General features: G+C 40.9%; 1 protein-coding gene across 2 annotated transcripts in view; it reads left to right on the top strand.

Annotated features, from left to right (window-relative positions):
- Positions 1-4384: 4384 nt before the first annotated feature.
- STRN (striatin) overlaps positions 4385-22462 on the top strand; it is a 112376-nt gene continuing 94298 nt past the window's right edge. Inside the window, exon 1 of one of the 2 annotated variants that reach the window (XM_027555004.1) lies at positions 4385-4795. In XM_027555004.1, the coding sequence (XP_027410805.1) occupies positions 4562-4795 (234 nt within the window). In that variant the 5' untranslated portion in view covers positions 4385-4561. The remainder of the gene's footprint in view (positions 4796-22462) is intronic. The other variant, XM_027555003.1, reaches the window with a different exon arrangement.

The following is a 22462-nucleotide window of genomic DNA, read 5'->3' as shown; positions in this document are numbered from 1 at the left end:
ACTGCAGCAATTTATATTTCCATCAGTAGTTGCTTTTTCTTCATGTCCTTCCCAAAACTTATTTCTTGTCCTTATGATTATAGCCACAGGTGTGAGGTGATAACTCATTATGGTTTTTATTTACATTTCCCTGATGAGTAAGGATATTGAACATATTTTCACATGTCTGTTGGCCATGTATATGTCTTCTTTGGGAAAATGTCTATTCACATCTTCTTCTCATTTTCAAATCTGATTGTTTTTTACTGTTGAGTTGTATAAGTTCTTTGTATATTTTAGATACTAAGCCCTTATCAGATATAAAATTTGCAAATATTTCCTTCCATTTAGTACCAGACTTTTAATTTTTTTCATAATTTCCTTTAATGTGCAGAAGCTTTTTCCTTTGATATAGTCCCAACTTGTTGATTTTGCTTTACTTGCTTTTACTTTTGCTGGCAGATTTAAAAAATCGTCACCAAGAATTATATCAAGGAACTCATCACCTGTGTTTTCAGGTCTTCTGTCCAAGTCTTTTTGGAGAAGGAAATGGCAACCCACTCCAGTGTTCTTGCCTGGAGAATCCCAGGGACAGGGGAGCCTGGTGGGCTGCCGTCTATGGGGTCGCACAGAGTCGGACATGACTGAAGTGACTTAGCAGCAGCAGCAGCAGTCCAAGTCTTTAATCGACCTTGAGCTAATTTTTGTAATATATGATGTAAATTAGTGGCCCAGTTTCATTCTTCTGCATGTGGCTGTACAGTTTTCCCTGTATTCTCTATTAATCAAAGAGACAATCTTCCCCCGTTATATGTTCTTGACTCCTTTGTTATAAGTTAGTTGATCATGTATGTATGGGTTTATTTCTAGGCTCTCTATTTTATTGATTGATATGTGTATTTATGCCAGTACCATTCTAGTATAATTACTACAGTTTTGTAATAGAGTTTGAAATTGGGGAGCATAATGCTTCTAGCTTTGTTCTTGGGATTCCTTTGGCTATTTAAGTTCCTTTGTGGCGTCATACAAATTTTAGGAAAATTTGTTCTATTTTTGTGAAAAATGACACTAGAATTTTGATAGGGATTGCCTTGAATCTGTAGATTGCTTTGGGTGGTTTTTAACAATATTAGTTCTTCCAGTTCATGAGCATGGAATATCTTTCCATTTATTTGTGTGATCTTCAGTGTCTTTCCTTAATGTCTTATAGTTTTCAATGTACAGGTCTTACACTTCCGTGGTTAAATTTATTCCTATGTATCTTATTCTTTTTGATGCAAGTGTGAATGGGATTCCTAATTTCTCTTTTTGCTAGTTCATTGTTGGCATATAGAAATACAACCAATTTTTGTATATTTATTTTTTTTTAACCTGCAACAATAATGAATTTGTTTATTGTTACTGTACTAACTTTTTTGGTGGAGTCTTTAGGGTTTTCTATATATAGTATTATGGTGAGTGAATAAGCACACAAACTTGCATCTGCAAATAGTGACAGTTTTCCTTCTTCCTTTACAACTTGGATGCATTTTATTTCTTTTTCTCACCAAACTGCTCTGGCTAGCACCTCCAACACTATGTAAAATAAAAGTAGCAACAGTGATCATCCTTGTCTCGTTCCTGATCTTAGAGGAATGCTTTTAACTTTTCACTATTAGTATGATCTTAGCTGTGGGTTTGTCATAAGCGGCTTTTATTATGTTGAGGTACATTCCCTCAATACCTGCTTTGTTGAGAGCTTTTATCATAAATGGATCATATATTTTATCAAGTGCTTTTTCTGCATCTATTGAGATGATCATAGTTTTTATCCTTCATTTTGTCAATGTGATGTACCCACTTGATCACTGTAAATGATGCTTTTTAATGTATTATTGACCTTGATTTGCTAAATTTGTTGAGGAGTATTTGTACCTATGTTCATCAGGGATACTGGCCCATAATTTTCTTTTTTTGTGTGGCATTCTTGTCTGGGTTTGGCATCAGAATAATGCTAGCCTCATAAAATGAGTTTGGAAGAGTTCCTGCCTCTTCAGTTTTTTGGAAGAGTTTGAGAAGGATTGGTATTAATTCTTTTTTGTGTATTTGGTGGAATTCACCAGTGAAGTGCGACTTCCAGTGCAGGGGCTACAGGTTCTATCCCCGGTTGGGGAACTAAGATCCCACATGCTGTGTGGCCTGGCAAAAGAAAAAACCAAAAACCAAACAAAAAACTTCAGGGAAGTTTTCTGGTCCTGGACTTTTATTAGGTTTTTTGATCACTGATTCACTCTCCTTACTATTAAGAGTAATCGCTTGTTTCAAATTTTCTGTTTCATCCTGATTCAGCCTTAATACCTTGTATGTTTTAGGAAAGTGTTCATTTCTTCTAGGTTGTACAACTTGTTGACACATAATTGTTTCATTTCTGATTTTATTGAGTCTTCTCTTCTTGGTGAATCTAGCTAAAGGTGTTATGGATTCTTAAACAGCTAGCATTAAATGTAATCAATACCAATACAATATTGTAAAGTTAAAAAATAAAAATAAAATTTAAAAAAATGTAATCATGTTTTATAGTATGTTATAAATTTATTTAAAGGAATTGTCAGACATGTCTTTTATTAGGGGGAAAAGCTTTTAACATTCAAAACCTGTAAGATTACTTAAATCCTGCAGATGAAAAAATATGCCATTGTTCCATTACTGTCCCCTTGATAACTCTGATAGATCTGAGAAGTAAGAGAAGAGGCGGCCTGTTAATGGAAAGATTAGAGAACTAGCCATCAAGAATTCTGGTTTCTAGTTCTGACTGTGCCACTCACACAAAGCTTCACTGTGAACAAGTTCAACTTCTTTGGACTCAGTTTCCTAAACTGTAAAATGAAAGGATTGGGCAGTATCTCAAAAGACACAGCTAAAACAACTTACGACCCAGGGAATTTGGCCAGGCTTGGATCAAACTTTTATTCCAATAAAGGATGAATTCATAAAACAGAAACATTCTGTAACTGGAAGAAGAGAGCTAGCCATCTATTTGCTACCAGCGCAGATACAATGTGTTTCCTGTCCTTTCCACAAGTAGCAATGGGAAGAGGGGGAGGGGAGCACAGGAACAGGATGCCCTTCCCAGACTTGTCACTCACCAGCCTGTATCTTTACATTTTCTCATGGCCATAAGGTCTGTTATCCCAGAACTCCATCCCACAAAAGAACTACAAATGACTTGCAAAGGGGACAAAATAAGTGCTTAATCTTCATTTGTTAATATTTTTTTCAGGTGCCTTCCTTTCATTATCATTTAGTAGTGTGAATTTATAGTGACATAATTTCAAGGACTTGAGAGAAGGGTAACAGTTAGACACACTTGAAACGACTTCGGTGTGTCTTTCGTAGGGTAACAATAACGCCAGTTTGCAAGTGAACCATGGAAGAAACCGCGAACCGGACAAGTAAGTGAAAAGGGAGAAGCGTCTGAATACCTAAGGTAGCTCTAGGGCGGAGAAAGGGACTTTGTTCTTTCAGGTAGTTTCAGGCACTGTGAGAATTCATTGTACATTTCTCTTTTCTCTCTTTGCCAGTCTCTTTGATGACGGTAATTGTGTCATTTATCTTTATATTCCCAGTGATAGCACTTAAGAGTCAAACACTGAAATGAGTATAAACTGCTCGGGAATGAGGAAAAATGAGATCGAAATGACAGAGCCTTGGATATCCAAAACTTTTCACAGGATTTACTGCAAGATTAACTACCAAGGGTAAAGGACTTCAGCGGAGTAGTGTTTCAAATGAGGTATCAACAAAACAGAATTTGGAAGCAGCAGGAAGTTGCTGTGTAGAGTTCTGTGGAGAGATGATCAGAGTTCCTTCTCCCTGAGAACTGGTCAGGCAACAGGTTTGATTGAACCCTAAGAGAAAAAGAAAGGCAGGAAAGACAGCCGTACGGAAATGGACAGAACCGAGCCGTGTCTAGGGTCAGAGAATCACCGAAGTCTGAGCAGAAGGGGTCTGAGAGTGGTGGCTGGAGAACCCCGGTCCCGGGGTTGGACTGGCGAAGCTTGCTTTGAGCTTGTTTCTTATCAGAACTATCAGGAAGCTCCAAAAGATGTGCAGCTCGGGCTAACATTTCAACGCGCTAACTTCCGTCTGTGTGCGTGTGTGTGTGTGCAACAGCGAGCGCCACCCAAGAACTTCCGCGTGCGAGGGAGACCAGAGCACCGCCCACGGGTGCCCAGCCCCTTCAGTGAGGAAACCCGCGCATTCCGCCAGGGGGCGGCCCCCACCGCCGCGGGAAGGGGCGGGGCTGTAGGCGGGGCCGCGCTCGCGCCCCGTCCGAACGCAGCCCCACAGGCCGCCCGCGCCGCGCTCGTCGGCGCCCCGCCCCGCGACTACATTTCCCAGCAAGCCCCAGGCCTCCCGCGCGCCGCAGTTGACCCATTTCCCGGCCCGTCCCGGGCTCGGCCGGCCCCCGCGCCCAGGCGGCTGCTCCCTGCTGACTGGGGTGTGGGCGGGGAGCGGCGGAGGGAGGAGGAGGCGCTGCTGCCCGCCGCCGTTGCCTCCGCTCCTGGGCGCCTGGGCAGCTTCCCCGGTTCCTGCGGCCGCCATGGACGAGCAAGCGGGTCCCGGTGTCTTCTTCAGCAACAACCACCCGGCCGCCGGTGGTGCCAAGGGTCTCGGGCCTCTGGCGGAGGCTGCCGCGGCCGGCGATGGGGTGGCTGCGGCGGGGGCGGCCCGAGCCCAGTACAGCCTCCCGGGGATCCTGCACTTCCTGCAGCATGAGTGGGCCCGGTTCGAGGTCGAGAGAGCCCAGTGGGAAGTGGAGCGGGCGGAGCTGCAGGTAAAGACCCTCCCGGCCTGGCCCTCTTCATCCCGCCTCTTCGCTCCCTTCCGCCCCGCCCCAGACCCTTCCCCCTCCCCTGCTTAGCCGTCGCTCGTCCCCTCCCCCTTTGCTCCTGCCCATCCCACCCCGAACCTCGTCCCCCTCCTCCCTTCGCCTTTGCCTGTCGCAGACCCCACTTCCTCGACCCGGGTTCTCTCTCTCGCCCCTGATACGTTGTTTACCTTCCTCGCACCTCTTCATCTGCTCCTTTCCACTCTTAACTCTCAGGTTCATTTCAACTCTTTTGCCATTCCACGTCTTAGGTGTTCCCTTCAGTTTACTAATTGGGCTTACAGTAGTTTTGCGAGATAAGCAATCATCCCCTGTCCTGGGGAGTCCCATCCTGAGTCTAGAGATGGTCCCCGTAAAAGGTGTTGACAGTTGGCGCCTCTCTGTAAGGAAGGTGATCAAAGAAGACAACCAGAAATTGTGTCCGTGAGGCCTTGACTTTAAGCAAGAAGCTGCTGTTGGGCCAGAGTGTTACTAGGAGTATGAGCTCGCTTTTTTAAAATGTAAATGTTTCTTCTTTTCCTTCTCCCTCGCCCCCTCCGGCGTTTCTCTCAGGTATTTCAGATTCCTGGATTTTGAATGAAGGACCTAGATGAGCACTGCCAGATGATGGTTCAGAGATGATTTCCTCTTCTCAGAATCTAAAACTTCCCACGGGTTAATTTTCTGTTCAGGGTTTTGTGAGATTGACTTGTACTTTAACAGGAAACTAAAAGGAGCTTTAAAGTTGGTTACATTTCCTTGCATAATTTGCAAGATAAAGTGTATCCAGGGAGGAACTACTGTGGGCTCTTAGAAGGCTGAGAGTGAGACTGGTACTTTGCAGGCAGTTCTGAATTGGTAAGTAGGTTTCAGTGGCTGTTCTTAAAACTTCCAAGGCATTCACCAATTTCACAAAGAACTTAGAAAACTCTGAGTGTCTGTGCCTTTCTGTTTACTGGCTAATCCTGTATGCTTGTGAAATCTGAGTATAGTTTTGGTTGGTGAAATACTTAAAGTTAAAATACTACCCACTGTGCCACTGTTTTTGGTAGCATGTATTTTCTTTGGCACTTAAAAAAAGAAAAGAAATAGAATCGTGTTAAATGGAATCGTGTGATGGACCAGACTGCTTTGGTGGAGTGGAAGTGGTTGTGGAAAGAGCAAGTAGAAAGGGTTATGATACAGACTGTGTTTGCTGCCAGCTCTGTGACCTTGAGGAAATCCTTTAACAAACTCTCTGAACTTCGGTTTCATCCTATATTCAGCATCTTTATTAAGTGGTAACACTGTGCCTGTAGACTTGGGGGTTAACCAAACTGACAAAGCCTCTGTCCTCATAGAGCTTATGTTTTAGTTGGGAGGCAGCAAATGAAGCTATATAGTATGCTGATCCATAGTGGTAACTGCTCTGGGAAAAATACACCAGGATACAAGAGTAAAATGTGATCGTGCTCAGTCGTGTCTGAGTCTTTGCGACCCCATGGACTGTAGCCCACCAGGCTCCTCTCTGTCCATGGGATTTTTCCAGGCAGGAATAATGAAGTGGATTGCCATTTCCTCCTCCAGGGGATCTTCCCCACCCAGGGATCAAACTCCAGTCTCCTGAGCCTGCGTTGGCAGGGAGATGCTTTACCACTTAGCCACCTGGGAAAAGCCCCTTAGAGTATGATGGGGCAGCTGTTTTAGATAGAGTGGTCAGGGAAGGCCTCTGAGAAGTTGAATGAAGTGAGGGTGTGATCTATAGTTTCTGAGATTCTGCTTATTTATACAGTTACATGTTTATATTCTTTGGCAACTTTTTCATTGGTACCGTTTTGTTACCTAGTCTGTTGATATTTGTAATTTTTCTCATAATGAACCAGCAATGCATTCCATAACTGAGTTTGTGGATTTCAGACTTCAAGGAAGTATTAAAGGCAGGCTTTAACTTTAACCATTGTACAGTTGTGGATAATGATTTTTGTATGTAGCTGCTTAAATTTTTGGAGAAGGAAATGGCAACCCACTCCAGTGTTCTTGCCCGGAGAATCCCAGGGACAGGGGAGCCTGGTGGGCTGCTGTCTTTGGGGTCGCACAGAGTCAGACACGATGAAGCGACTTAGCAGCAGCAGCAGCAGCTTAAATTTTAACTTCTTATCCAGTTTAGGGAATGTAAGATAAGTCACACTAATTTGTTCAAAAACAAACAAAACAGTTCTTACCTTTCTACCTGGGAAGTCTGAAAATTTCCAACCTATCTTAACTTCTCTCCCTCCACCCCCATATTTAACTTTTAATTTCTCTGTAGCTGTAGTTACTCTTTAGTTGTGCCCTCTCTCCTCCAGCCCCCCAGAATATATACACACATACACACACTACTTAATTGGGTTATTTATGGCAAATGTTAAACTTTGGGTAGATTTCCTATTGGTGCTCATCATATTAAGAATACTACATGTTCACGCACTCTTTTGGTTTGAGCTCCAGTTAAAATTACGCATCCTTCGAAAATGTGCCGTGACTTTTAAACAGAACAAGTATATTCTGTTGGAAGGAGAGAATTTGTAGGAATCTGTGTTTTTTGATTCTCTTATTAGTGTAATTGAAAATATATTTTAAAAATCCTCTGTTTACATCAGAATCATTAAATTTTATTATATTCTTTTATTTTTCTTTTGCCTTTGGAATTTTTCTAGAAAAACAGTAGGAAATAAGAATTGAATGAATGATGATAATGAAATGTGTATTAGTTGGTATCCTCCTTTTATTTTTATATCTTTGCCTAAGTCAGACTAATACCAGACTCAACAGAAATACCTTTAAGATTAGGTCTAATTGTCCCTTGAGGAACCTGTCAGTCCTGCTCTTTCAAGTTGCCAGGGCCAGCTGTAAAAGGCAATCCAAGTTCTCATCTTCGTGGCCTGCCTACATGACTTCCTCCCTCCTTCAGATCTGGGGAGTAAGGAACTGGCTACCTTGTGCCAAAAATTTACTGGTCCTTTTTTGCCCCTTTGCCCATGTTGATTAGTATAAAATTCTCTTTTTAGTTGTGGAAATCCCCCTCTTGCCTCACCACCACCACCATTCATATGTAATTCATGGGAAAAGAATGGTCAACATTACTACTGAGCTTTGTATTTGTGAAAGAAATTGGAGATAGAATATGAATCTAATATTTGAGAGAATTTTCTGTGTATGACACATTATGTTAGATGATCTCAAAGACACATGCAGTCTAGTTGGAGTGATAGAACAAACAAAATACAGTAGAATCAGAATTTATCATTTTGGGGGTTTAACTTTTCTTAGAATAGTATAAGAGAGGAGAGCTAGCGGTTAATGAGGAGAAGAGCAGGAAGAAAGAACTAATGAGGTAATGAGAATCCAAGACTCAGTATTTGAAAATTACTGATTTCTGGGAAAGAAGCATGTAAGTAAAAAATAGTAATTATTGTGTCTAGATTTTGACCACATAAGATAGGTTGTATCTTATTTTGGCCACATAAGATAGGTTGTATGTGGTAGGGGAGGTTCTGCTGTCTACCTGGAAGTGCTGAATTGCACGAAAAAGGTGATACGATTGAGTATTAGGGCATGTGGTGTGGAGGCTCTGCGTGTGTCCTCAGTTGCTCAGTCATGTCTGACTCTGCGACCTCATGGACTGCAGCCTGCCAGGCCTCCCTGTCCATCACCAACTCCCGGAGCTTGCGCAAACTCATGTCCGTTGAGCCGGTGATGCCATCCAGCCATCTCATCCTCTGTTGTCCCATTCTCCTCCTGCCTTCAATCTTTCCCAGCCATCAGGGTCTTTTCCAGTGAGTCAGTTCTTTCCATCAGGTGGCCAAATAAATAAATGAATACATTGATAAAATGTTTGATGGTAGTAAGTGCCATGATAAAGTAGGATAAGGAGAATATGGAGTGCTTGAGAAGGTAGAGTGAGGAAGAAAGGCTTTACTGTTAAGGTGCTATTTAAGCAAAGACCTGAAAGGGTGAAATCTGAGGAAAGAATATTCTAATCAGGGGAACAGTAAGGGGAAGGGTAAATATGCTCGGAATGTTCGAGGAGTAATTAGGCAAGTGTGGCTGGAGTGCAGGAGGAGAATGGAAGAAATGATGTCAGAGGTATTGGGCCTTTCTCATTGTAAGGACTATAGTTCTATGTCAGCAAGATGGGCAGCTGTGGAAATGTTTGAACAGAATAGTGACACCATCTTTCAGTGGAACCCTTTGCAAGGATCCAGGATAGACTGGGAGGGGAGACAGATCAGAAAGTCTAGTTAGAGGCTATTTTCATCCTCTAAGCCAGAGATGAACTAGAGTGATAGTGACCAGATAACATACTCACATGTGATACATACTTAAAATATAATAGATTCAGAATACATTTTTGAAGGTAGGGCTAGCAAGATGTGTCGAAGGATAGGAAGTGAGATCTGAGGAAAAGGGGATTAAAGTTTGACTCAGCTTCATAGACTATTGTGAAGGTTTACTGAGCATTTAAATGGACAAAATAAACTCTTAAAACCTCACTTTATTTTTTGTTATTATAAGTGTTATTTACAATTACAATGAAAGACAACATGGCACAGACCTGGATTTAAATCTTTGCTTTAAGCTTTCTATTTTCTTTCATGCTAAATATGTTTACCATAATTCTGACCTTTCAGAAACTTAGTGTCCTCATGTGTTAAGGTGAGGCTGATAAACTACCTGATGAGAATTAAATGAGATATTTAAAAATACCTAGTAGAAGTCTAGTACATAACATAAAGTGCTGAGTAAATGAATGGTAGCAAGTGTGTGATGTTAAGTTTGTACTCTTATGTATCTCCTTGTCCCAGAAAAGCAGAATCTTCAGTTGTAACTCTTCTAAGGCTAGAGCAAGTAAGTGCCATCCTGGGACCATGCAGTCTAGTACTTTGGGTCTGATGATGGCGCTTGGACATTTAAGGAAGAGTGAATTATGGCCTTCAGTGTCAGCCTCAAAATACTGATTGCATACTTGAAATGTACTTGCTTTTCTTAGTAATCCAGTGTGTGTCTGTTGTTTTGGAACTTACCTAAATTTTTCTGAATATGTTTGTCTTAACCTTACATGACTTCTTGGATAACAAATTGTATACATTTACCAACCACGCTATAAAACTAATCTTTGATATCATTTGTCCCTTTAACCACTTCCTTTAAACTTGGACCCAGGTGAACCCTATTGTGGTATGGTATAATTTTGTAAACAGGTTCATTTTTCATTCTATTTATATTATTGATAACTTTATAATCTTTATATTTTGGAAAGATTACAGAGGTTTTACTCCTTTGAAACATAGCTTACTATTTGTCACTTTAGTTCAGTGTGTTTCAACTTTAGGTGAAATCTTAGAAACTTTAAAAAATACTCATTTCCTGACCTGTACGCCCCAGACCATTTAAATCAGAATCTTAAGAATCAGGGTCCATGGCTTTAGTACTCTTTTGAGTTTCCTAGTGGTTTCCAAGGTTTGAGAGCCACTGCTTTAGTTGTCCTTTTCTGTTTTTATGTATGTTGTTTTTGTTCAGTCACTAAGTTGTTCAGACTCCATGGACTGCAGCATGCCAGGCCTCCCTGTCCCTTACTATCTCCTGGAGTTTGCCCAAGTTTGTGTTTATGTTTGTAGTTTGGTGATTTCAACACTTGTGTTGATGTTCCAGATACAAATGGCTTTTTATAGAATTTAGGGTATAATTTCTGTTATGTTTCTATTATTCTTTTTGATGACATGTAGCATTTTATTTTTAGGCAGTAGAATATTATAGTTTGAATCACCTCTCTCTGAATAACTGATATAGTAGCTGGCATGGGACTTCCTTCATAGCTCAGTTGGTAAAAAGAATCTGACTGCAATGCAGGAGACCTGGGTTCAATTCCTGGGTCGGGAAGATCCCCTGGAGAAGGGAATGGCAACCCACTCCAGTATTCTTGCCTGGAGAATCCCATGGACAGCGGAATCTGGCAGGCTACAGTGATATAGTAATCTTTCAGCTGGCATGAACTTTGGAAGCTATCACCTACAACCGTCTTTTACAGGTAAAGTGAGGCCCAGAGAGGGGTTACATGACGAAGAATGAAATACATTTCAAACAAGCTCTGTCACTTAAATCTCCAGGTACCTTTATGGTTATTTTTTTTTTTTAACTTTTTAAAAACATCTTTGTTGGTCCTTAGAACCTTCGAAGGTAGAGTCACACTAATGTGACTTACCATTTTCCTTTTTATTTTGAAGCAATAGACATAGCAAATAGATGGGGAAAGAGTGGAAACAGTGGCAGACTTTATTTTTTAGGGCTCCCAAATCACTGCAGATGGTGACTGAAGCCATGAAATTAAAAGACGCTTACTCCTTGGAAGGAAAGTTATGACCAACCTAGACAGCATATTAAAAAGCAGAGACGTTACTTTGCCAACAAAGGTCCATCTAGTCAAGGCTATGGTTTTTCCAGTAGTCATGTATGGATATGAGAGTTGGACTACAAAGAAAGCTGAGTGCTGAAGAATTGATGCTTTTGAACTGTGGTGTTGGAGAAGACTCTTGAGAGTCCCTTGTACTGCAAGGACATACAACTAGTCCATCCTAAAGGAGATCAGTCCTGAGTGTTCATTGGAAGGACTGATGTTGAAGCTGAAACTCCAATAGATTTGGCCACCTGATGCGAAGAGCTGACTCATTTGAAAAGACCCTGATGCTGGGAAAGATTGAAGGCGGGAGGAGAAGGGGACGACAGAGGATGAGATGGTTGGATGGCTATACCGACTCAATGGACATGAATTTGAGTAAATTCCGGGAGTTGGTGATGGACAGGGAGGCCTGGCGTGCTGTGGTCCATGGAGCTGCAAAGTGTCAGACACGACCGAGTGACTGATCTGAACTGAGCTGAATAGACATGGAGATTTTACTATGTTCTATATATCTTCACAACCCAGATAATCACGATGGTGTGATCACTGACCTAGAGCCAGACATCCTGGAATGTGAAGTCAAGTGGGCCTTAGAAAGCATCACTACAAACAAAGCTAGTGGAGGTGATAGAATTCCAGTTGAGCTATTCCAAATCCTGAAAGATGATGCTGTGAAAGTGCTGCAGTCAATATGCCAGCAAATTTGGAAAACTCAGCAGTGGCCACAGGACTGGAAAAGTCCGTTTTCATTCCAATCCCAAAGAAAGGCAATGCCAAAGAATGCTCAAACTACCGCACAATTGCACTCATCTCACACGCTAGTAAAGTCATGCTCAAAATTCTCCAAGCCAGGCTTCAGCAATATGTGAACCGTGAACTTCCTGACGTTCAAGCTGGTTTTAGAAAAGGCAGAGGAACCAGAGATCAAATTGCCAACATCCGCTGGATCATGGAGAAAGCAAGAGAGTTCCAGAAAAACATCTATTTCTGCTGTATTGACTATGCCAAAGCCTTTGCCTGTGTGGATCACAATCAACTGTGGAAAATTCTGAAAGAGATGGGAATACCAGACCACCTGATCTGTCTCTTGAGAAATTTGTATGCAGGTCTGGAAGCAACAGTTAGAACTGGACATGGAACAACAGACTGGTTCCAAATAGGAAAAAGAGTACGTCAAGGCTGTATATTGTCACCCTGTTTATTTAACTTATATGCAGAGGACATCATGAGAAACGCTGGACTGGAAGAAGCACAAGCTGGAATCAAGATTGCTGGGAGAAATATCAATAACCTCAGATATGCAGATGACACCACCCTTATGGCAGAAAGTGAAGAGGAACTAAAAAGCCTCTTGATGAAAGTGAAAGTGGAGAGTGAAAAAGTTGGCTCAAATCTCAACATTCAGAAAATGAAGATCATGGCATCCTGTCCCATCACTTCATGGGAAATAGATGGGGAAACAGTGGAAACAGTGTCAGACTTTATTTTTCTGGGCTCCAAAATCACTACAGGTGGTGATTGCAGCCATGAAATTAAAAGACACTTACTCCTTGGAAGGAAAGTTATGACCAACCTAGATAGCATATTCAAAAGCAGAGACATTACTTTGCCAACAAAGGTCCGTCTAGTCAAGGCTATGGTTTTTCCCATGGTCATGTATGGATGTGAGAGTTGGACTGTGAAGAGAGCTGAGTGCCGAAGAATTGATGCTTTTAAACTGTGGTGTTGGAGAAGACTCTTGAGAGTCCCTTGGACTCCAAGGAGATCCAACCAGTCCATTCTGAAGGAGATCAGCCCTGGGATTTCTTTGGAAGGACTGATGCTAAAGCTGAAACTCCAGTACTCTGGCCACCTCATGTCAAGAGTTGACTCATTGGAAGAGACTCTGATGCTGGGAGGGATTGGGGGCAAGAGGAGAAGGGGACGCCAGAGGATGAGATGGCTGGATGGCATCACTGACTCGATGGACTTGAGTCTGAGTGAACTCTGGGAGTTGGTGATGGACAGGGAGGCCTGGCGTGCTGCGATTCATGGGGTCGCAAAGAGTTGGACACGACTGAGCGACTGATCTGATCTGATCTGATATATTGTTTTTTTTTTTTAATTTTATTTTTGATATATTGTTTTCAAGCTTATTTTATTAGCTACATTTAAGATTTCCTGTTGACTTTGGTGTTCTGAAATTTCATAATGTTGTATCAGAATATAGATTTTATTTTATTTTATTTGGGACTTTGTTAAGCTTGAGTCTCTAATTTGACATCTTATTAGTTCTGCAAAATTCTCAGTCATTATTTTTTTAGATTTCTCCTCTATCTTATCATCTTTTCCATTTGGGTCTCTGATTACATGTCTCTCAGCTTTCTTTATCTGCTTTAGATTTTCCATATTTTTATCACTACATGCATTGTTCTGGATAGTTTATTCTGATTTATTATCCAGTCCATTGTGCATATGTGCTAAGTCACTTCAGTCATGTCTGACTCTGCGACCCTATGTACTGTAGACCAGGCTCCCTCTAAAGTTGAAGCTACTTTTTTAAGGTTATCCAGTGGGTTTGTAATTTTGGTTATTGTTGAAGTTTAGTTTTGGTTCCATTTATAAGTCTTCTGCAAGAATCTGCCTGCATTTCAGGAGACCCAGGTTCAATCCCTGGGTCAAGAAGATCCCCTGGAGAACGGAATGGCTACCCACTCCAGTATTCTTGCTGGAGAATTCCATGGACAGAGGAGCCTCTGGTGGGCTATAGTCCATGAAGTTGCAAAGAGTCAAATACTACTGAGTAACTAACACACAGCTGCTGCGTCTCTTAGTAGTTTCCTGTTCCCTGCAGATCTTTTTGAGGTTGCCCTTTATTCTTTAAACCGAATAAGTACGGTTATTTCAAAGTTGATGTCTCTCTGCTTCGTATATGTGAGATCTGGTCGGGCCCTTTCTGTGGTCAGTTGCTTTTGCCAGTTCCTGCTCATGATGACTTGTTTCTTTGTATGCTTAGATATCTGTGTGCTGCTCACTGTCCTTGAGAAAGTATAAGACTAATCCGGTCTCAGATAAAGGTATCTCCTACAGAAAGTTTTTGCCTTTGTTTCTGCAGGCATTATATAGACTGAACCACTTTGAAATAAATTCCTTGCTTGGAGTTTTAGACCACCCAAGTAGTTGACACATATTTTGGTTGTGAAGTTTTGAGTGCCAATATACTTCTGCCTCAGGCTTCTCTCGTGGCTCAGATGGTAAAGAATCAGCCTGCAGTGCAGGAGATCCAGGTTTGATCCCTGAGTTGGGAATATCCCCTGGAGAAGGGAATGAATGGTAACCCACTCCAGTATTCTTGCCTGGAGAATTCCATGGACAAAGGAGTCTGGCAGTCCACGGGGTTGCAAAGAGTCGGACACAACTGAGCAACTATCACATCTGTCACTTCTGTGTCACCTTTGCCTTGAGAGTATAAACCCTTCAGGGTCTTAGGTAAATATATGTGCCTATTATGAAGCTGTTTACCTCAGACTCGGACTTGAATCCACGTGGCTGGGACTTGAACCCAGCTAAAACCATGGTACCTGGTTTTAGGACCTAATGAAGCTCAGGTTTTTGATGTCTCATTGCAGAAGGAATTCAGTGAGAGACAAAGTGATAGGTAAGAAGTGGATTTATTCAGATTCAGAGAGAAGCACACCCCACAGACAGAGTGTGGACCCTCGCAGAGGGTGAATGGGGCTGTGAGATGTGGCATGGTTAGTTTTTATAGACTGGGTAATTTCATATGCTAATGAGTAGGGGGTTATTCCAGCTACTTTTGGTAGGGGGTGGAGATCTCCAGGAATCGGACCACCACCCACTCCTTGGTCTTTTGACAGTCCTCAGAACTGTCATGGCACCTTTGGATGTGTCATTTAGCTGGTTGAGGATCAGGGTCTAATCAGAGTTGACTTGTTTGCCCCTCTTGGACCCATCTGATTCTAATCGGTTTATGTTGTGTCCCTGGGCTGTGTCATTCTTTCAAAACTTGTGCCCTGCCCCTTTCCCTTTTGCTACAGTTAAGACTTTGTATGCTAGATGGTTCTGGTCTTTACATTTTGTCTTTTGGATTCTGCAGAGCTGTCCAAACTATAGCTCAAATTTGTTCTGATTGGTCAGCACCCAGGGAAAAATGGCTTTTGTTCCCTTACCTCACTGGGTTCCCATTTTCCCTTCAGTTTTGGTCAAATAATTCCTTACGTTCTTACCAGCTTTGCTTATGGTGATTCTGGAAATATTTTATCTAGGAGAGCTGTTCCATGACATCATTACTAGCACTAAATTCTCATATATTACTTTCTAAAACTGACAGATAAAAAATGACCTTAATAATTATTTGTAGAGAAATATCACTGATAGTACTTCTTTATCAGGAGATGTGCCCATTTAGCCCTAAATATTACTTATTAACTAAATCTACTTTTCTTTGTATTTGGGGGGAAGGATACTTACTTCCTCAAACTTTGGTAATTTAAGCAGAATTTAAAGCAAACCCCTTTGCTAATCAGCCTTTGAAAGATGTTTGAAAACCCATGAAATTGGGACTGGTTTCCCTTTGTCAGCCTACTGTGTGCTTGATGTCAGCTACACTTTTTTTATATATACTTTTGATGGAGTTTCTTGGTTTGGTCAACATTTTGATAAAGTAGTCTATTGACCATCATAATTTGGCAGTGGGAAATATGTGCCTTTTAGTCAGACAGCTCCATAACTTCTGGTTTAAATTTTTCCAGACCTTGTTTTTATTCTTTTACTTTTATTTTTAAAATTTTTATTTATTTATTTTTTGGCCACATGGTTTTTGGGATCTTAATTACCCAACCAGGGATTGAACCCTGGTCCTCGGCAATGAAAGTGCAGAGTCTTAACCACTGGACCACCAGAGAATTCTTTGGACCTCATTTTTATTAGTAAATTATAGATAATATACCCACCAAGCAGAGTAGTTGTGTGGTTTTAAAAAGATAAAATATGCAAAGTATATGACCAATAGGTGTCCAATAAGTGGTTTCCTCTTCTTGGTTGAAATTTCTGTGGATAGAATGCATTTGATTGCATTGTTTAAAACATATTTTAGAAGCCAAGAACTAGTTTAAGTGATCCATTTGGCATAGTAACTGCTTACATTCTCTTTGCCCTGTTAGTAAGTGATTTAGGGACAATAAATTGATGGTAGATGAAATACGATGCAGCCAGAGATGGTAGTAGCAGGTGGTAATAACTTATAGGCATTGCAGACTAGAGATACAACAGAGAAAATTGTAGTTTGGGAGAGAAACCTGAGGCAGGAAAGAGAAGTTGGGAAGCTGGTAGAAAAGGATAGATAAAGGCTCAGAGGGGTTGAGGTGGGTATAGGCAGATAGGAGTCACAGACTTGAGCACACACATTCACCTGTTTTTAATTCCTAATGGATGTATTTTCTGTAGTCTTCATTTTAGCACTTAACTATTGTAGAACTTTAAGGCTGACCAGGATAGACAACTAATAATATTTTAACCTGCAAGGGACCTTAGAACGTATATAGTCTCATACTTTGTTCCATCTTTTAGAGCCTGTGAAACTGAAAGTCACTCAGTCGTGTCCGACTCTTTGCGACCCTATGGACTGTACAGTCCATGGAATTCTCCAGGCCAGAATGCTGCAGTGGGTAGCCTTTCCCTTCTCTAGGGGATCTTCCCAACCCAGGGATCGAACCCAGGTCTCTCACATTGCAGGCGGATTCTTTACTAGCTGAGCCAGAAGGGAAGCCCTGTGGAGCCAGAGGGAGGAAGTAAATAGAGCATTCTGTGAGTTCGTGTATATTTAGTTTAGAACTCAGGAGTCCCAGTACTCAAGCTGAGCCATTGTTCTCCATACCTCATTGTCTCCTTTTATTGATCCCTCTCCCTGAATAACTGCTTCTGATCTGAAGTAGACAAATGAATTATAATATTTACCTGATTAAGTATGCTTTGAATAGCTGTCATAATTTAAAGAAAATTATCATTTATTTCAATCTTTTCTTCAGGTAGTATAATGTAATGAAACAATTATATTGTAAGGGGTTCAGGAAAAGTCTTTAACAGTTTGTGTTCCTCGAATATGTTTAATAATGTATCACTGTATTTTCTTTTTAATATTTTTATTTATTTTTGTGTAGCAAATGTTGAAATACTGTGTTTATTTCTCTTTAAAAAATGCAAATTTGGATATTTTGCAGCTTGCTGTGAGAATAGCCTAATTAAGTTCTATGTATATATATTTATTAATGTAGTTTGTGTTTATTGATCATATATCATTTTTTGTGTAGTGCTTTACTTATTAGGTTATTCTTAGCTCATCTACTTTACATATGCTATATTTGAACAGAATAATATGTCAATCATGTATTTGCTCTTGTGCAGTAAAGTATTTGAGGAAATAAAAATCACTTTCTTTGGCAAACTTAAATGCTGATTAACGTTTATTATAAAAACACCCTATCTGAACAAGATGATGGATACTAGAAAATACTGATAGGTACGAGGCAAAATTTGTCATAGTGTTGGTTAGCAGTAGTATGGCAAAAGGCGAAATGAGTAGGTATTTTGTTTTGGAGATAAGATAGGGAGAAAAATAAGGGAGTAGAAGCCCTAGAATTCAGGTGAGCTTTGGGAAATATTGAATAAGGTTGGGTGGAATCGGTATTTTGGGTGTGGTGAATAGATTCTCGCGTAACTCCATTAGGGATCCAAAGAAAGTGCCAGGGGCGGGGGGGGGAGGGGGAAGGATGTTTCATTACCTCACACACATGTTTTATTAGCACTCATTTACATGTGACGGAAGTTGGATCCAATACCAGCATATCTAGTTAGGAGAAATAAACATGATGTCAAATTCCTAAAGGATGATACCAGTTTCACCTGATGGAAAATTACAGCCCAGTCTGGGACTTGTTCTCAATTTTTTTGTTTATACTTTCTAAATGAGAAAGTTAAGCAGTGAGCTAAGGAGCCGGAATTACAGGCACAAATAAAACCTGCTCCTGAGGAATGTGGATTCATACGCTAAAAGGAGGGAGCAGAAGGAGCCTGGGGACCTGGGTCAACTCCCTTACTGAACTGGAAAGAGTAGTCAGTCAGGGAGGAAGGTGCCCTGGTCCCAGTAATAGAACCCAGCACTGTATCTGCTCTTTGCTCTCTTTCTTTTCTTTACTCTCCAAAAATAATAATAGTTTTATTTATTGAGCACTTGCCCTATGCCAGGTACAGTGTTAAACACTTTATGTGTATAATTTTTATTAACCTTTGCAAAACTACCTGTGTAGATATTCATAATCATTCCGTAATTCATAGATGGTGAATTAACAACCCTGGTGGCTCAGTGGTACAGAATCTGCCTGCCAGTGCAGGAGACCCAGGAAACACGGTTTGGATCCCTGGGTTGGGAAGATGCCTTGGAGAAGGAAATGGCAACCCACTCCAGTATTCTTGCCTGGGAAATCCAATGGACAGAGGGAGCCTGGCTGGCTACATTCCTTAGGATTGCGAGAGAGTCATACATGACCTAGTGACTAAAGGACAGCAGTTCACAGATGAGAAGAGAGGTGAAATAAGGAATAACTTTGCCTGGGCATGGTAAGTAGAAAGAAATACAAACATAACGGTCATTTGTCCGTGTAAACAAGCGCACTGACCCTTCACTATTGTGTTTTAAAATGCTGATTGGAGTGCTGTGTTGTCAATCTTGAATAAGCTACAATTATAATGTATTAATGATTTCTGATTTTAGGGTTTTTTTGGCCTTTTGGCATGTGAGATCTTCGTTCCCTGACCAGGGATTGAACCTGTGCCCCCAGCAGGGAAAGTGCAGAGTCTCAATCACTGGACTGCCAGGGAAATCCATGGTTTTCTTTGAGTAAAGCACACTGAGTGCAAAACCATAGATTTTAAATGATTTTTTCCCCAGTCTTTGACAGTTCATCCAAATCTAATTGGACAAAACCTGGTGTTTTTTAGTAGGTTTCCTTTGTCTTGTCTTTCTGAAGCATTCAGTGTAGTCTTTCTCTTCATGCCTATATTTTGTTGGTTTATATGATACTTAATTGAATTACCTGATCAAAGTACCAAGTGGAACCGACATCAGCAGGTTTGGGAGAAAGTCCAGTTGGCTCTTGGTTGACCAACATGTATGAGTAAACTACAGACAACACCATACTTTAGCTTTGAACGTTTAGTATACCTTAGGCTTTGGGCAGTGTTTCACAAAGTTACTGGAGAATACTGCTTAATCCATAGGGTTGGTTGAGAGAGGATTAGTGGTGAAAACTTTGCTCTGTCTTGATTATACCACATATCTCATACTTTGCATATTTGTTTCCTCACTAGATTGTGAGTCACCTTAAGGGTGTTCTTATTTCCCTAAGTTCAGCAGAATGACTTGCACATAGCAGTTGCTTAATATATGGTTCTTAAATGAACGACTCATGTATTAGGTTACATTGTTATTTGAATATGTATTAAATAAATTTATCTATATATATGTGTGTGTGTGTGTATATATATATATATATATATATATATATGTATATGTATATCTTGTCTCCCAACTAAATTGTGTCCTTAAGGGCAAGTCTTGTGTCCTACACTTCTTTGATATGCACAGTGTTTGTCATTGTAATGTACTAAGGTTATCCTTTACTGTCTGTAAAGCACTGGTTCCAGGACCATTCCCCCTGCCTCCTCCCCTCTCCATGGGTACCAAAGTCCGAAGATGCTCATATAATATGGCGTAGTATAGTCAGCCCTCTGTATCCACTGCTTCTGCATCTTTATGTTGGTATATAGAGGAACAGTGTATCTGTCTCTTGCTTCTTGCTATGAGTTCCACTGGAAAGAGCCTTTTAGAGCAAGTTAGGTCTGTACTGGAGAAGGAAATGGCAACCCACTCCAGTGTTCTTGCCTGGAGAATCCCAGGGACGGGGGAGCCTGGTGGGCTGCCGTCTATGGGGTCGCACAGAGTCGGACACGACTGAAGTGACTTAGCAGCAGTAGCAGCAGCAAGTCTGTGTTCAGAGCATTGCCTGAGCCCTGCCATGTAATTCTGACAGAGCTTATTTCAAGGATGTTACTGGCCTCATAATAGCAGCCTGATGATAGCTGCAGCAAATGGTGCTAGAATTTTAGTTGTTTTGCTTATAGGTTTGTTTTCTTTTCTGTTTGTGTGTTAAACTCTGACTGGCATATACCAAGTGTCTTTGGCATCATGTCCTAAGAAGTCTTTACAATCATCAGGGTAATGTAACAATTTTTTTTTTAAGCCCATACCTTAACATTTTATGTACACTTCTTATTCCTTCTAAGTAGATAACAAATCAAGTATTTCTCCTGTGAAGGTAAATCTTATTTTAAGTAAAATATCTAGTCATCTTTGCTTTGCATTCTACTTTTTATTTATAGTTGCATTACCAATGTGTTATGATTGCAGACGTTTTTGAACTCTGCTTCTTTAATAAAATAGAAATGCTTCAGTTATCTAGAATGTAGCACAAAAGGTTTTGATTTCCTTATCACTAAACATGTTTCTTTCCTTCAAAAAATAAACTTCTTAGATTCTTATAGCTAACCAGCTAAGTGAGAATGAGCACAGAAAGACTGAAATATGAAATTACCAAGGTTGCCAATATCTCATAGAAAATTTGTTGTTGTGAATTGAAAAAAAAAAGTGTGCTTTTGCTTTCAAGACTTTGGGTTGAAACCTTAGGTACTTATTGAATACTTGGCATTCCTCCTAGGCACTGTGGAGAACAGGCAGATATGGGTTCAGCTCAGTCGCTCAGTCGTGTCTGACTCTTTGCGACCCCATGGACTGCAGCACGCCAGGCCTCCCTGTCCGTCACCAACTTGTGGAGTTCACTCAAACTAATGTCCATTGAGTCGGTGATGCCATCCGGCCATCTCATCCTCTGTCGTCTCTTTCTCCTCCTGCCCTCCATCTTTCCCAGCATCAGGGACTTTTCAAATGATTCAGTTCTTTGCATCAGGTGGCCAAAGTATTGGAGTTTCAACTTCAGCATCAGTCCTTCCAATGAATATTCAGGACTGATTGCAGCTCACATGGAGCTTATAAGCAATGATTCTTAATTTCAGGTAGACCTAAGTCCATTATACGTATGATAATATTCTTGCTAGCGCCATTTCATGTTTTCCCATTAAAAACCAACCAACCACTAGTAACAAAAGAAACCCCTTTCTCAGCTCTTATTCATTAATATGGTCATCCTATCCCTTATTCACTTTGATGTTTCTGTACAGGCCACATCTACTCTCTTCAGTTTTATACTAATCTCAGCTCTCTCTCTCTCTCTCTCAGCTTCTTTGTTCTCTTTCTCTTTTTGGATTATTCCTTTCTCAATCTCTTGTGATCTTACTTCTGTTCTCTGGTCAGATCATTGTTGCCCAGATTATACTTTTTTTTTTTCCCCGGTAGTTACACATTAAGCCCTCTCACTCCAGTTGATTCCTTTTATTTAATTATATCTCTAGTTAAGCCTGGTACTTTTCACAGTTAAAAGTCTTCATGTCTGCTGCTGCTGCTGCTAAGTCTCTTCAGTCACGTTCGACTCTGTGCGACCCCATAGACAGCAGCCCATTAGGCTCCTCTGTCCCTGGGATTCTCCAGGCAAGAACACTGGAGTGGGTTGCCATTTCCTTCTCCAATGCATGAAAGTAAAAAGTGAAAGTGAAGTCGCTCAGTCGTGTCCAACTCTTAGCGACCCCATGGACTGCAACCCACCAGGCTCCTCCATCCATGGATTTTCCAGGCAAGAGTACTGGAGTGGAGTGCCATTGCCTTCTCCGTCTTCATGTCTAATTTCTTGCTCATCTCTTTACCTGGGTGACCTATCACTCAGTCATCCTTCTCCTCCCAGACTGAGTCAACCTTCTTCTCTGTATCCAAACTCTGCTTTACATTGTCTAAAAATGTAGATTCACCTTTCATTGAATGTTTCACTCTTGTCTTCACTTTCCTAGCACACATCTGATTTCATAAATCCTGTGTAATGTTTTAAATCTATGTAAAATCATTTAATTCCTGATACTGTACTGTTGTTACCCTGGTTCAGACCTCCATCACCTCACCACCTCATGTTTGGGTGACTGCAGTAAGGGACTTTCCTAATAAATATTATACCTCTGGTCTCTCCTTTGACCAAAGCATTCTACATAGTATTGCTTCTGGC

Source organism: Bos indicus x Bos taurus, chromosome 11, assembly GCF_003369695.1.
Source record: "Bos indicus x Bos taurus breed Angus x Brahman F1 hybrid chromosome 11, Bos_hybrid_MaternalHap_v2.0, whole genome shotgun sequence".
Classification (NCBI taxonomy): Eukaryota; Metazoa; Chordata; class Mammalia; order Artiodactyla; family Bovidae; genus Bos; species Bos indicus x Bos taurus.
This window is presented reverse-complemented; position numbering and strand designations above follow the sequence as displayed.